The sequence below is a fragment of the Hemiscyllium ocellatum genome, chromosome 45, assembly GCF_020745735.1.
Source record: "Hemiscyllium ocellatum isolate sHemOce1 chromosome 45, sHemOce1.pat.X.cur, whole genome shotgun sequence".
Taxonomy (NCBI): Eukaryota; Metazoa; Chordata; class Chondrichthyes; order Orectolobiformes; family Hemiscylliidae; genus Hemiscyllium; species Hemiscyllium ocellatum.
In genome coordinates, this window is record NC_083445.1 from 5,333,598 (window position 1) to 5,350,248 (window position 16,651).

The following is a 16,651-nucleotide window of genomic DNA, read 5'->3' on the forward strand; positions in this document are numbered from 1 at the left end:
GAGACATGAACATATTCGCAGGATGTGGTGTCCTTGTACATTAGTCACTGAAAATTAACATCAGCTGCAGTGAGTGCTGAGGAGGGCGAATGGCCTGTTAATCTTTATTGGGAAAGAGTTGGGGAATGCGAATAATGAAAACATACTGCAGTTAGCTAAGGCTCTGGAGCAGACACATGGAAAACTGTGTAGAATGTACCTCATTCAAGAAGGTTCATATTTGGAGGTTCACTCCACGGGTTTCTGCGATGACGAAACTAGCTCCTGCAGAGAGATTGAGTAAACTGGGTTTATATTCACTGCAGCTTAGAGGAATCTTGGTAATCTGATTCAAACATAAATTTCTTAAGGGGCACAACAGGGTGGACGCTGAAAAAAATTGTTTCCCCCAGCTGGGAAACTGGGGAAGAAAAATCAAAGAATTGTGGATGTTGGAAATCAGAAACATTAACAGAAATTGCTGGAGATACTCTGTATCTCAGGCAGCATCTGTGCAGAGAAGGCTGATTCATGTTCAGGTCCAGTGACTCTTCTTTAGAAGGGTGTGTGTGTGTGTGTGTGTGTGTGTGTGTGTGTGTGTGTGTGTGTGTGTGTGTGTGTGTGTGTGTGTGTGTGTGTGTGTGTGTGAGAGAGAGTGTGTGTGCATGTGTCTGTCTGTGTCTCTGTGTGTGTGAGAGAGAGAGTGTGTGAATGTGTCTGTCTGTGTGTGTGTGAGAGAGAGTGCATCTGTGTATGTGTGTGTGTGTGAGAGAGAGAGAGTGTGTGCTTGTGTCTGTATGTGTGTGTGAGTGTGAGAGAGTGTGTGTGTCTGTGAGAGAGTGTGTGCGTGTGTGTGAGAGAGAGTGTGCACGTGTGTCTGTATGTGTGTGTGTGTGTGTGTGAGAGAGAGAGAGAGAGAGAGAGAGAGTATCTGTGTGTCTGTGTATCTGTGTGTGTGAGGGTGGAAATCTGCAACACTGAATCCCTGGCTCAGGAAAACTGTGAATGCTGTATTTTATGCCTCGGGGGTACATACAGAGATGCCACACTAGCTTCTAGGGATGGAATAGGAGTTTTACTCAAGGCCTTAATGTGTTTTCCCTCATGCTCACAGCAGCCAGATTCAGCCAAGCTTCTTTCTCTGTGACCTCAGAGAAGCTTCACCAATGATATTCAGTGAACAAATAATCAAACACTGAGCAACTGAGCAGTACTGAGTTGAGGAGACATTTCCTCACTCCAGGGTGGTGTATCTCTGGAATTGTCCCTCTCAGAGGGACTTGTGGGTGTTCAGTCCATAAGACCATAAGACATAGGAGTGGAAGTAAGGCCATTCAGCCCATTGAGTCCATTCTGCCCTTCAATCATGGCTGATGGGCATTTCAATGCCACTTACCTGCACTCTCCCCCTAGCCCTTAATTCCTTGCGAGATTAAGAATTTATCAATCTCTGCCTTGAAGACATTTAACGTCCCGGCCTCCACTGCACTCTGTGGCAATGAATTCCACATGTCCACAGTCATTGAATATATTCAAGACAGAGGTCGATAGATGTGCAGACATTGAGGGAACCAAGAGACACGGAAAGAGAGGAGGCAAGAGGAGTTGAGGGAGAGGATCAGCCATAGTCTAAATGGAAGAGGTTTGAAAGGCTGAATGGCTTCCTTCTATTTCTCATGCTTTGACACCTAAACGTCAAAGCTAGGGTCACTCAGGCCTGGATACTCATTCCTTAATCAGCTTAGAGATTCGGAATAAGCTATCAACTATCCAGTCAACAAAACCAAGGCCCAACATGGGTCTGCAGCTAAAGATGTAAAAGGTAGAATTAAACTCCATATCTGACCCCCGAGGTTCCACGGCATGCATCAAACAAGGCAAAGGCAACAACAGTTTACATTGGGATGGCATCTTTAATTCAGGAGATAGGTACTGAGGTGTTTTAATATAAGTCCATAAACAATCAAAGAAAGAGACATTAAGTCAGGTGGATGGTACCAAAAGATTAACTTTGAAGGCCATGATGGAAGTAATGAGGTTTGGACGTGGAAGATGGGGTTTGTGGGAGTGGGGTATCAATTGCAGAGCTCACAACTTAGAAGGTGAGGCCGAGAAAGGGGGGTTGAAGGCATTTCAGAAGGCCGAGAGAGTGCTCAGCATTGGCTGTAGCCAGTAATGGAAACAGCGTAACTTGAGGAATTGGAGGAGACACTGAGGAACTGGAGGCTCTGGGAGGCAAGGCACAGGAGTGCTGCACGAGTGAGTGGGACTGCTCTGTGGGATCTGGCTTTGGAAGTGGACCGTCGGACGAGCTGGAATTGACAGAGGGTGGGGAGCTGAGGGACCGACATGTTCAGCGTTGGAACGGGCAAGTTCACTGGAAAGCCCCAGGTGGGACCTTCCAAATGGCCAAGGAGGTCCAGGAAAGCACTGCTGGTCACAGAGAAGCCCAGGAACCAGAACCTAAGCTCTGGATCAAACAGGAGACTCGATTTAAAAACAAGAACTTGAGAAATAGAAGCAGGAGTATACCATTTGACTCCTCATTGCTCGATAGGATCAGTGGCCGGTGTGACCGAGGGTCTATTTGTCTGCCTGTCCCCATCGCCCTCGACTTCCACACAGATCGGAAGCTCAGCTTGGGACCCCATCAGTCACGGTCCAGGGAGCACAACCATAGAGTAAATAAGCAATGCTGTTAAATGTAGTTACATCTGACTTCCCCGATATTAAAACCATTTCTCATAGGCAGACTGTCAGTGTGAACACTGTCTAGCAAGCTGAGAACCTCGAGAGAGATATCACGAAGGATGTTAAACTTGGGTCAACAGAATATTAATATATTTTCCCATGACTGACTTGAGAGATTTTCAATTAATTCTTGTAGTCATTCTGCAACAGACACGGAAGGATAAATAAAATTAGAATGCACTGAAGTGGGTGATACCGCAGCACCTACTGATGATTCATCCAGTTTTTACTTCATGTGGGATTTCAAGTTTGAGAATGAGCATTTTGTAGTGAATGTAATATAATAAGCCGGGTGGACCTCATAGAGTCTGAGTTCCCTGATTGGGGCTGTTAACCTGGTCCAATCAGGGAGCCCTAGCTGACAGGTATAATCAGGAGGGTATAAATAAACAGGTGTCTCTTCACTCTAAAAAAAAGAAAAAAAAAAGAAAGAAAATAACCAGGAGGGTGCTTTGCTTTCGGCGGTGGAGCTAGTGTGGTTCTCCTCAACTCCACATGATTCTTGGCCTAGCCATGCCTCAAGTAATGTCAGAAATCAAAGACTTCTTGCTAACAGCAAGAAGAAAGGATGCAAAATCTGTGAAAATTAAGAAAAATAAGGACAATGTCAAGTTCAAAGTACGGTGCAGCCGGTACCTATATACATTAGTCATCACAGACAAAGAAAAGGCTGAGAAACTCAAACAGTCCCTTCCTCCAGGTCTGGCAGTGAAAGAGCTGAAGTAAACAGTTGGATTCTCTAAATAGTTGGATTCTCTAGATGTTGTCCAGATTTTATTGAATAAACAAAAATAAAAATTTGAAAAAAAAAAATAACTGGGAGGGTCAGAGGTTCTGCTCACCCTGAGAGCTGGATCAGTGTGTAAGTAAAGGGAGACTTGGTGACAGGATACCGGCCTCTGTGGAGTTATTTCAGTGGCGACGAGGGTACAGCACACTCCTGAAAAAATTCACTCACAGCAGTTGCCTTTGTGTTGGAATAAGCATTTCTGGCATCGTGCTGTTATGTGGGAAGCCACAATCCTGCCATCGAAGACAGGGCCCAGTATGTGGAAAGAATGTGCTATGTTTTCCTGGAAAATGGCATTGTGGCAGATGAAAATCAATCAGTAATTCACCTGACAGCTTGTGGACCCTCAGCTTTTTTCGGTTATTAGGAGGTTAACTTTCCCTGAGGCACCGGATACTAAAACTTTTCAAGAGTTGACAGATTTAGTTAAGGAATATAATGGACTCAAGCCTCCTCTAATTCTGAGATGCTATTGGTTTTATTCAACAACTTGAGAACTAAGGGAATCCGTATTGGGATTTTTGACTAGGTTAAGACGACCCACAGAGGTGTGTGAGTTTGGTTTTATCCTTATTGAGGCACTGAGAGACCATTTGGAATGTGGGATTAATGATGTAGCCATACAAAATCACCAATTGGCTGAAACTCAACTGGACTTCATACAGGCACCAGAACTGGTTTTATCATTGGAAAGTGCAGCAAGTGGAGTATATAAGTTGCAGTGTATTCCAATGGAATTGGATATCCTCACCAGTCTAACTGAGCTGGGGGAACACCCCATGAGTGAAAGCAATTGCACATCCTCACTCAGTGTCAAGGGCTCACCACTTGTAAAGAAAGGATGACTTGGTGATGGGATACCAGCATCTATGGAGGCATTTCACATTTGGAGAGAGTGGTATGGCCCCTCTCTGACCCATCGCCTTCTCCCTCACCTTCATCTACCTATCGCATTCTCAGATATCTTTCCCCCAACCCCACCCCCATTTATCTCTCAGGCCCCTGGCCCCCAAGCCTCATTCCTGATGAAGGGCTTATTTGTCGATTCTCCTGCTCCTCGGATGCTGCCTGACCTGCTGTGCTTTTCCAGCACCGCACGCTCAACTTGTGGTCCCTCTCATAGCAGGTTTGAGAAATTCTCAGACTTCCATCTCACGGCTTCCTCACACAGTGCAATGGAAACACCCTGCATTTATGTGACAGCCTGTCGCATCCTCAGGGATACTCAGGAGTTTCACAGGTAGAGGGTCAATGTTGCAGCAAAGTTACTAAAAGACAACACAGCTCAGTCACAGATCTTTTTAACCAGGTACGCAAGGGCACAAGGAATTGAACCCTGGTGTCCTGCCTCAGAGGTAGGGAGACTGCCACTGGAACCTTGAGGAAGATATTTTCTAATCATCCTGCTCAGAGATGTCATTCTGCACCTCTGGAGCAGGTGGGGTTTGAACCTAGGGTACCCTGGCTCAGAGGTAGGGACACTACCGTCTGCACCAGGAAAACCCCTTCCCAGGAAATGACAATTTGGAAAAAAATGACCTGAATGGCATTGTCGGTCAGAGGAACCTCAGCCAGGGGTCTGGGAAATCCCTTTGATACTTTCTCCTCGTGCATGAATGCAAACTCCCAACAAAATTCCCGTTGGATATTACTGGTGAGCTTGTTTGAACTGTCCCTCTTGAATGAGAACGGCCTACAGCTCATGCACCATCCCCAGTTTCCCCTATCCTATACACATTTTTACTGGAATGCTTCTAACTTTGGTTATCCTAACATTCTTCACTCCAGTGCCCACCAGCCAGACATGAAATGTTGGCACAGCCAGAGGGCAGAAATTGTTCATGGGACATTCCATGAGGTTTCCATCCCACGGGACCACCAGCCTTAGACTCACCCACTCGGCCAACTCAAGGCTTGCTGTTTCAATCCCAACGTCGCCCACGACCCCACGATGACTCTTCCCCCTCGACGCCAGCGATAGGAATTTCAGTCCAGAAGCATCAGAGGCGCTTGCTGGGAATCCTCGCGGGTTGAAGCTGGGAATGACAAATGGAAGAGAGGGAGAAAACAGAACACCATGACGACAAACGTGGGACCATTTTGGTCACATCTCATGGAAGTATCAGGAACAGAGGGAACGCACTCTTTGGCTTGGTCAGGTATCAGTGGAGTGTGGAAGTGTCTGCCCGTCTCCAGTCCATGTCGGAGACGTCAGGTGAATGGGGTTGGCCATCCGCAGTGAGATCAGGGGCTTCCTGCTGTTGTCCCCTCAGCTCAGTTGCCCCACCAGAAGAAAACCACCCTGACGCCGCCCCCCCCCCCCCCAACACCCCTCTTCCAAACCGCCCAGCCAATGGTCCCCACCTCTCACCACCACCCCATCCCTCCACATTTCACTAGTACCGCCCCCTCCTCTCCCACTGCCCTGATGATCCCACATAGGTCTGTCCAGTATCCATCCCCAGGAAACACCGAGAACAGACATGTGGCCCCTTTCTATGTGAATGAGCTCCAGGATTTTCCAACATCTGGATCTCTAAATGATTGGATCAAGAGCTAATGATTCAAACTGGGTCAAAAGCAAGGTCATTCTCATATCAGGTTAATTATGGGGGACTTCTGACAAGATTGACTGTTAACAGTGAACCCTCTACTCCTTCTGTATTGGCTTTTCAAAAAAATTAAAAGGTTATGGTGGCTGTCACCATAACATTAATCATCTTCATTTTTTTTCTTCCACAGCCAGATGTTCTTCCACCTGTTCACCTTCCCTCTTCGTCGAGGTGGACGTCAGCACCAACCCACCAGGATTGCCTTGGCTTCACCAATGGCTGGGATCTTTCTTTGTCAACAAGCGCTGGAGTAGGACCTGAACCTTGGGTCCTCCCAGTCTTGGATGCGGGGGGAGCGCCCACACAGCCAGTCCTTCAGCAACACCTTCCAAACCCATGACCACCTCCACCTGGAAGGACAAGGGTATGTACATGGGAACACCACCCAAGTTCCCCTCCAAGCTGCTCACCGCCCTGACTTGCAAATATATCGATGTAACTTCAGTGTCACTGGGTGAACTCCCTCCCTATCAGCAGTTTGGGTGCCCCTACAGCCCAAGAAAATGCCTTACTGACACTGGCGTGAGGGATGGATAATAATTGCTCGCCAATCCAGTGACATCCACATCCTGCGAATGGATAAAATTAAACTCCACTGCCCTGACTGCTAATGAGGCAGCTGAAAGTTCTGGATAATAATGTAGGTGAATAGTGACATAATAACTGGAGCTACAACAAGTCACAGAGACAACTTTCCCTCAGTGACGGTGACCTTGTTAAGAAAGAGGAATGACACTCCTCAAACACCGCCTCTCGCTTGGCTAAGCAGATGCACAGACCTCATTACCCGGAGTCTGACAACTTTTATTACTGTATTGCCTTATGGTGGAAATGCACACCTTGCATTTTGGCTTGGCTCTGTCTGTTGAAAGGGAAAGGGACTAACAAGCTCATGAGCGCTCAGTGAAGTGCTACTGTGACTGGTCTAATCCTCCAGGAGCCCACGTTTGTACTCCAGGGACAAGGGTTCAAATCTCACCACGGCAACTGCTGGGATTTAAATAAGAAATCATGAGTTGAAAGCTAATCTCAATAATAGTAGCCATAAACCTGTTCGCAATTGCTACTAATGCCTTTTAAGGAAGGAAATCTGCTATCCTTACCTAGTCTGGCCCACAGACTTTTCCAATCATATAATCCCTACAGAAGACATTCAGCCCATCGATGCCTGATGAAGAGCTTATGCCCGGAACATCTATTCTCCTGCTCCTCGGATGCTGCCTGACCTGCTGTTCTTTTCCAGCACCACGCTCTCAGTTCAGCCCACTGACCCCCTGAACAGCATCCCATCCAATCCCCCTCCCATAACTCTACACTTACCATGGCTAATCCAAATAGACCATATACTATGGGGCAATTTAGCATGGCCAATCCACCCTGACCTGCACATCTGGATTGTGGGAGGAAACCGGAGGAAACCCACGCAGACACGGGGAGAACGTGCAGACTCCACACAGTCAGTCACCTGAGGCTGGAATCGAACCCGGGTCCCTGGTGCTGTGAGGCAGCAGTGCTAACCACTGAGCCACTGTTTTGTTCCAGAATTGACCCAGCAAACCACTTGATTGTAACATACCATGATGAACTCTTTTAAAACAAGTGGATTTACCAACAGCAGATGGACTGTTTAAGAAGGTAGCTCAACGCCACCTTCTCAAGGGCATTAAATGTTGGAACTGCCAGTAACACCCACATCCTCTGCATTCATCATGTTTTTTAAATGCCGTTTTTAAGTTTGTTGTCTCTTGCTGGACCTAGCAACGCTAGCTGGTAGATGCTGAGTCAGAGAACAAGCAGACATGGCGGAGTATCCGTGCTGTACATGGGGGAACTGTGCTTATGGTGATAGACCAACAGGTAACTAACAGCGACTTCACCCGAGCAATTGCACCAGTAACAGAGAATCAGCTAAACTGGCATCAGCCACGGCTACTGGCTCACTATTACCCCGTTCACAATGCTCACTATTATCCCCTTTCACAGGGCTCACTATTATCCCCTTTCACAGGGCTCACTATTATCCCCTTCACAGGGCTCACTATTATCCCCTTTCACAGGGCTCACTATTATCCCCTTCACAGGGCTCACTATAACCCCATTCACAGGGCTCACTATTATCCCCCTTCACAGGGCTCACTATTACCCCATTCACAGGGATCCCTATTATCCCCTTCACAGGGCTCACTATAACCCCATTCACAGGGCTCACTATTATCCCCTTCACAGGGCTCACTATTATCCCCCTTCACAGGGCTCACTATTATCCCCCTTCACAGGGCTCACTATTACCCCATTCACAGGGCTCCCTATTATCCCCTTCACAGGGCTCACTATTACCCCCTTTCACAAGGCTCACTATTACCCCCTTCACAGGGCTCACTATTACCCCCTTCACAATGCTCACTATTACCCGATTCACATGGCTCACTATTATCCCCTTCACAGGGCTCACTGTTACCCCCTTCACAGGGCACACTATTATACCCTTCACAATACTCACTATCATCCCATTCACAGGGCTCACTATTACCCCATTCACAGGGCCTACAATTATCCCCTTCACAATGCTCACTATTATCCCCTTCACAGGGCTCACTATTACCCCCTTTCACAGGGCTCACTATTATCCCCTTCACAATACTCACTATTATCCCCATTCACAGGGCTCACTATTAACCCATTCACAGGGCTCACTATTATCCCCTTCACAGGGCTCACTATAACCCCATTCACAGGGCTCACTATTACCCCCTTCACAATGCTCACTATTACCCCATTCACAGGGCTCACTATTATCCCCTTCACAGGGCTCACTATCACCCCATTCACAGGGCTCACTATTATCCCCTTCACAGGGCTCACTATCACCCCATTCACAGGGCTCACTATTACCCCCCTTCACAGGGCTCACTAATATCCCCTTCACAGGGCTCACTATCACCCCATTCACAGGGCTCACTATTACCCCATTCACAGGGCTCACTATTAACCCCATTCACAGGGCTCACTATTACCCCATTCACAGGGCTCACTATTACCCCCTTCACAATGCTCACTATTACCCCATTCACAGGGCTCACTATTATCCCCCTCACAGGGCTCACTATCACCCCATTCACAGGGCTCACTATTATCCCCTTCACAGGGCTCACTATCACCCCATTCACAGGGCTCACTATTACCCAATTCACATGGCTCACTATTACCCCCTTCACAGGGCTCACTATTATGCCCTTCACAGGGCTCACTGTTACCCCATTCACAGGGCTCACTATTATCCCCTTCACAGGGATCACTATTATCCCCTTCACAGGGATCACTATTACCCCCTTCACAGGGCTCACTATTATCCCATTCACAGGGCTCACTATTACCCCCTTCACAATGCTCACTATTACCCCATTCACAGGGCTCACTATTACCCCCTTCACAGTGCTCACTATTATTCCCTTCACAGGGCTCACTATTACCCCCTTCACAGGGCTCACTGTTACCCGCTTCACAGGGCTCACTATTATCCCTTTCACAATGCCCACTATTATCCCCTTCACAGGGCTCACTATTACCCCATTCACAGGGCTCACTGTTACCCCCTTCACAGGGCTCACTATTATCCCCTTCACAGGGATCACTATTATCCCCTTCACAGGGATCACTATTACCCCCTTCACAGGGCTCACTATTATCCCATTCACAGGGCTCACTATTACCCCCTTCACAATGCTCACTATTACCCCATTCACAGGGCTCACTATTATCCCCCTCACAGGGCTCACTATCACCCCATTCACAGGGCTCACTATTATCCCCTTCACAGGGCTCACTATTATCCCCCTCACAGGGCTCACTATCACCCCATTCACAGGGCTCACTATTATCCCCTTCACAGGGCTCACTATCACCCCATTCACAGGGCTCACTATTACCCAATTCACATGGCTCACTATTACCCCCTTCACAGGGCTCACTATTATGCCCTTCACAGGGCTCACTGTTACCCCATTCACAGGGCTCACTATTATCCCCTTCACAGGGATCACTATTATCCCCTTCACAGGGATCACTATTACCCCCTTCACAGGGCTCACTATTATCCCATTCACAGGGCTCACTATTACCCCCTTCACAATGCTCACTATTACCCCTTTCACAGGGCTCACTATTACCCCCTTCACAGTGCTCACTATTATTCCCTTCACAGGGCTCACTATTACCCCCTTCACAGGGCTCACTGTTACCCGCTTCACAGGGCTCACTATTATCCCTTTCACAATGCCCACTATTATCCCCTTCACAGGGCTCACTATTACCCCATTCACAGGGCTCACTGTTACCCCCTTCACAGGGCTCACTATTATCCCCTTCACAGGGATCACTATTATCCCCTTCACAGGGATCACTATTACCCCCTTCACAGGGCTCACTATTACCCCATTCACAGGGCTCACTATTACCCCCTTCACAATGCTCACTATTACCCCATTCACAGGGCTCACTATTATCCCCTTCACAGGGCTCACTATTATCCCCTTTCACAGGGCTCACTATTATCCCCTTCACAGGGCTCACTATAACCCCATTCACAGGGCTCACTATTATCCCCCTTCACAGGGCTCACTATTACCCCATTCACAGGGATCCCTATTATCCCCTTCACAGGGCTCACTATAACCCCATTCACAGGGCTCACTATTATCCCCTTCACAGGGCTCACTATTATCCCCCTTCACAGGGCTCACTATTATCCCCCTTCACAGGGCTCACTATTACCCCATTCACAGGGCTCCCTATTATCCCCTTCACAGGGCTCACTATTACCCCCTTTCACAAGGCTCACTATTACCCCCTTCACAGGGCTCACTATTACCCCCTTCACAATGCTCACTATTACCCGATTCACATGGCTCACTATTATCCCCTTCACAGGGCTCACTGTTACCCCCTTCACAGGGCACACTATTATACCCTTCACAATACTCACTATCATCCCATTCACAGGGCTCACTATTACCCCATTCACAGGGCCTACAATTATCCCCTTCACAATGCTCACTATTATCCCCTTCACAGGGCTCACTATTACCCCCTTTCACAGGGCTCACTATTATCCCCTTCACAATACTCACTATTATCCCCATTCACAGGGCTCACTATTAACCCATTCACAGGGCTCACTATTATCCCCTTCACAGGGCTCACTATAACCCCATTCACAGGGCTCACTATTACCCCCTTCACAATGCTCACTATTACCCCATTCACAGGGCTCACTATTATCCCCTTCACAGGGCTCACTATCACCCCATTCACAGGGCTCACTATTATCCCCTTCACAGGGCTCACTATCACCCCATTCACAGGGCTCACTATTACCCCCCTTCACAGGGCTCACTAATATCCCCTTCACAGGGCTCACTATCACCCCATTCACAGGGCTCACTATTACCCCATTCACAGGGCTCACTATTAACCCCATTCACAGGGCTCACTATTACCCCATTCACAGGGCTCACTATTACCCCCTTCACAATGCTCACTATTACCCCATTCACAGGGCTCACTATTATCCCCCTCACAGGGCTCACTATCACCCCATTCACAGGGCTCACTATTATCCCCTTCACAGGGCTCACTATCACCCCATTCACAGGGCTCACTATTACCCAATTCACATGGCTCACTATTACCCCCTTCACAGGGCTCACTATTATGCCCTTCACAGGGCTCACTGTTACCCCATTCACAGGGCTCACTATTATCCCCTTCACAGGGATCACTATTATCCCCTTCACAGGGATCACTATTACCCCCTTCACAGGGCTCACTATTATCCCATTCACAGGGCTCACTATTACCCCCTTCACAATGCTCACTATTACCCCATTCACAGGGCTCACTATTACCCCCTTCACAGTGCTCACTATTATTCCCTTCACAGGGCTCACTATTACCCCCTTCACAGGGCTCACTGTTACCCGCTTCACAGGGCTCACTATTATCCCTTTCACAATGCCCACTATTATCCCCTTCACAGGGCTCACTATTACCCCATTCACAGGGCTCACTGTTACCCCCTTCACAGGGCTCACTATTATCCCCTTCACAGGGATCACTATTATCCCCTTCACAGGGATCACTATTACCCCCTTCACAGGGCTCACTATTATCCCATTCACAGGGCTCACTATTACCCCCTTCACAATGCTCACTATTACCCCATTCACAGGGCTCACTATTATCCCCCTCACAGGGCTCACTATCACCCCATTCACAGGGCTCACTATTATCCCCTTCACAGGGCTCACTATTATCCCCCTCACAGGGCTCACTATCACCCCATTCACAGGGCTCACTATTATCCCCTTCACAGGGCTCACTATCACCCCATTCACAGGGCTCACTATTACCCAATTCACATGGCTCACTATTACCCCCTTCACAGGGCTCACTATTATGCCCTTCACAGGGCTCACTGTTACCCCATTCACAGGGCTCACTATTATCCCCTTCACAGGGATCACTATTATCCCCTTCACAGGGATCACTATTACCCCCTTCACAGGGCTCACTATTATCCCATTCACAGGGCTCACTATTACCCCCTTCACAATGCTCACTATTACCCCTTTCACAGGGCTCACTATTACCCCCTTCACAGTGCTCACTATTATTCCCTTCACAGGGCTCACTATTACCCCCTTCACAGGGCTCACTGTTACCCGCTTCACAGGGCTCACTATTATCCCTTTCACAATGCCCACTATTATCCCCTTCACAGGGCTCACTATTACCCCATTCACAGGGCTCACTGTTACCCCCTTCACAGGGCTCACTATTATCCCCTTCACAGGGATCACTATTATCCCCTTCACAGGGATCACTATTACCCCCTTCACAGGGCTCACTATTACCCCATTCACAGGGCTCACTATTACCCCCTTCACAATGCTCACTATTACCCCATTCACAGGGCTCACTATTATCCCCCTCACAGGGCTCACTATCACCCCATTCACAGGGCTCACTATTATCCCCTTCACAGGGCTCACTATCACCCCATTCACAGGGCTCACTATTACCCAATTCACATGGCTCACTATTACCCCCTTCACAGGGCTCACTATTATGCCCTTCACAGGGCTCACTGTTACCCCATTCACAGGGCTCACTATTATCCCCTTCACAGGGATCACTATTATCCCCTTCACAGGGATCACTATTACCCCCTTCACAGGGCTCACTATTATCCCATTCACAGGGCTCACTATTACCCCCTTCACAATGCTCACTATTACCCCATTCACAGGGCTCACTATTACCCCCTTCACAGTGCTCACTATTATTCCCTTCACAGGGCTCACTATTACCCCCTTCACAGGGCTCACTGTTACCCGCTTCACAGGGCTCACTATTATCCCTTTCACAATGCCCACTATTATCCCCTTCACAGGGCTCACTATTACCCCATTCACAGGGCTCACTGTTACCCCCTTCACAGGGCTCACTATTATCCCCTTCACAGGGATCACTATTATCCCCTTCACAGGGATCACTATTACCCCCTTCACAGGGCTCACTATTATCCCATTCACAGGGCTCACTATTACCCCCTTCACAATGCTCACTATTACCCCATTCACAGGGCTCCCTATTACCCCCTTCACAGGGCTCACTATTATTCCCTTCACAGGGCTCACTATTACCCGCTTCACAGGGCTCACTATTATCCCTTTCACAATGCTCACTATTATCCCCTTCACAGGGCTCACTATTAGCCCCTTTAACAGGGCTCACTATTATCCCCTTCACAGGGCTCACTATTATCCCCTTCACAGGGCTCACTATTAACCCTTTCACAGGGCTCACTATTACCCCCTTTCACAGGACTCACTATTACCCCATTCACAGGGCTCACTATTATCCCCTTCACAATGCTCACTATTACCCCTTCACAGGGCTCACTATTACCCCCTTCACAGGGCTCACTATTACCCCCTTCACAGGGCTCACTCTTATCCCCTTCACAGGACTCACTATTACCCTCTTCACAGGGCTCACTATTACCCCCTTCACAGGGCTCACTATTAACCCTTTCACAGGGCTCACTATTATCCCCTTCACAGGGCTCACTATTAGCCCCTTCACAGGGCTCACTATTACCCGCTTTCACAGGACTCACTATTACCCCATTCACAGGGCTCACTATTATCCCCTTCACAATGCTCACTATTACCCCTTCACAGGGCTCACTATTACCCCCTTCACAGGGCTCACTATTACCCCCTTCACAGGACTCACTATTACCCTCTTCACAGGGCCTACTATTACCCCTTCACAATGCACACTATTTCCCCCTTCACAGGGCTCATTATTACCCCTTTCACAGAGCACACTATTACGTCCATAATGTTCACTACAATCTCCTTCACAATGTTCACAATTGCCCTTTCATGAGGCTCATAATTGCCCTCCTCACAGTGTTCACAATTACCCTTTCACAGTGCTTATAATTACCCCTCACAGTGCTCACTACTATCCCCTTCACAGAGCTCACTATTATCCCTTTCATGATGCTCACAATTACCTCCCAGACAGTGCTCATGATTACCCCTTCACAGTGCTCACTATTACCCCCTTCACAATGCTTATTATTACCCCCTTCACAGTGCTCAGATTGATCCCCTCACAGGGCTCATAGGTACCTTTCATGAGACTCACTATTACTCCCCTTCATTGGGTTCACGCTAACCCCTTCTGTGCATTTCCTAGAAGCTGCCGTCTCTATCCAATCAGGTTGGGCTATTGACGTCATTGTGTCATCAATGAGTTGCACCTGATGGGTCACAGGCTTCTATTGGCTGAAAAAGACGGTGACAGCGAACTGTCTGCAGAGTCTATTTCTGAAGACCATCACGACTCTTGTGGTGCGGTGGTAGCGTCCATACCTCTGGACCGAGAGTGCCAGGTTCATGGTTCCAACTGCTCCAGAGGTGTGTCATAAATCATTTAGAGGGGCTTTTACAAATCACGGCAGGGAGGTGTCTTAATAAAGTGCTACAGGGGGGAATGGGATCATACAGCAAATGATGAGAGTAAGCTCAAGGCTAAGTCAATTGGCCAAGTGCTGGAATAGAGAGGAGGCTGTTTTTGCACACAATGGGTTGAAGACCCCTGTGCTGTATAACCTGATGACTCAGTAGCAGTGCAATTTGCGCCCCTGGTTGATGGGAGATTAACATTTAATCATCCCTGTTCTGACTGGGATGGCTGAGTCATTATATGTAACTCTCTATATTAAAAGACAAAGATGAGGAGAATGTTTTCTCTCAGTCTTTGGGACTCTGAAGGTACTGGAAGCAGAGTTAAAGCTGACGTGGGTAGATTCTTAGGGCTAGGGGAAGTTACCAGAAGGTAAGTGGGATGTGGAGTCAAGGATACAATCAGATCAGCCACACTTGTAGCTGACGTGTTCAATCTACATGTTGTTTCAATCTGGCTCACCAATTGTGAAGGGTGACACGATCTCAATGGTTCCCTCTGGGTGCTCCGATTTCCTCCCACAGTCCAAAGATGTGTAGGTTAGGGTGAATTAGCCATGCTAAATTGCCCGTAGTGTTCAGGGATGTGTAGGTTAGGTGCATTAGGGAGGGGTAAATGTAGAGTAAGAGGGTAGGGGAATGGGTCTGGTGGGTTACTCTTCGGAGGGTCAGTGTGGACTTGTTGGGCCCAAGGGCCTGTTTCCACACTCTGGGGATTCTGTGATTCTAAGTCAGAAGTCACACTTTGGTCAAGAGACTGGTGGAACGCCTTCACGAACAGACGCTGGAGCACCACACAAGGCTGACTGGACCAGTCAGTTGTACAAGCAGTTGTTACCAGAGTCACAAGGAGCCACCTCAGTCCATACCAGAACAACAAGTCAACGCAGCATGAGTGAATATAGGGCAGCAAAGAAGGAACTTGCATTGTGCAAGTTTATCAAGTTTCTTTTTGGGGTCAGTTTCTCAATAGCATCTCACCTCTGGTTACTCACCGACAATTCATTGCTCCCATCATTCACAGATAGGTGTCACTAACATTTGCTGCCCAATCCGAGTTGTCCTTTGAGCAGCTTGTGACGTCATTTCAGAGGGCAGTTGAGAATGAACCAAACTGCTGTGGGTCTGGAGTCACATGTAGGCCAGAGCAGGTAAGGGCGGCAGACTCCCCCCTCCCCCCCACCCGAAGAACATTGGTGAACCAGACGGGGTTTTAAGAACGTTCAATGACAGTGTCATATCACTGAGGCCAGCTTTCAGTTCCCGACCTGTTTAATTGAAGTTAAACTCCACCAGCTGCAATGCTGGGGTGTGAATCCCTACAGCCTGAGCATTAGCCCGTGTCCCTGGACTCTGATCCCGGAGACATTTGTGGGCGGCACGGTAGCACAGTGGGTTAACACTGCTGCCTCACAGCGCCAGAGACCCGGGTTCAATTCCCGACTCAGGCGACTGACTGTGTGGAGTTTGCACGTTCTCCC

At 48.3% G+C, this 16,651-nt stretch overlaps 1 protein-coding gene across 1 annotated transcript; it reads left to right on the forward strand.

Annotated features, from left to right (window-relative positions):
- The first annotated feature begins 3,203 nt into the window (after positions 1 to 3,203).
- LOC132836008 (large ribosomal subunit protein eL38-like) lies at positions 3,204 to 3,470 on the forward strand. The gene has a single exon (XM_060855200.1). The coding sequence runs from the start codon at positions 3,226 to 3,228 to the stop codon at positions 3,454 to 3,456; it is 231 nt and encodes a 76-aa protein (XP_060711183.1). The 5' UTR covers positions 3,204 to 3,225; the 3' UTR covers positions 3,457 to 3,470.
- Positions 3,471 to 16,651: the final 13,181 nt, after the last annotated feature.

Excerpts from the sequence above, each read along its gene's own strand:
- LOC132836008 (XM_060855200.1), top strand. The coding sequence starts at position 3,226 with ATGATTCTTGGCCTAGCCATGCCTCAAGTAATGTCAGAAATCAAAGAC.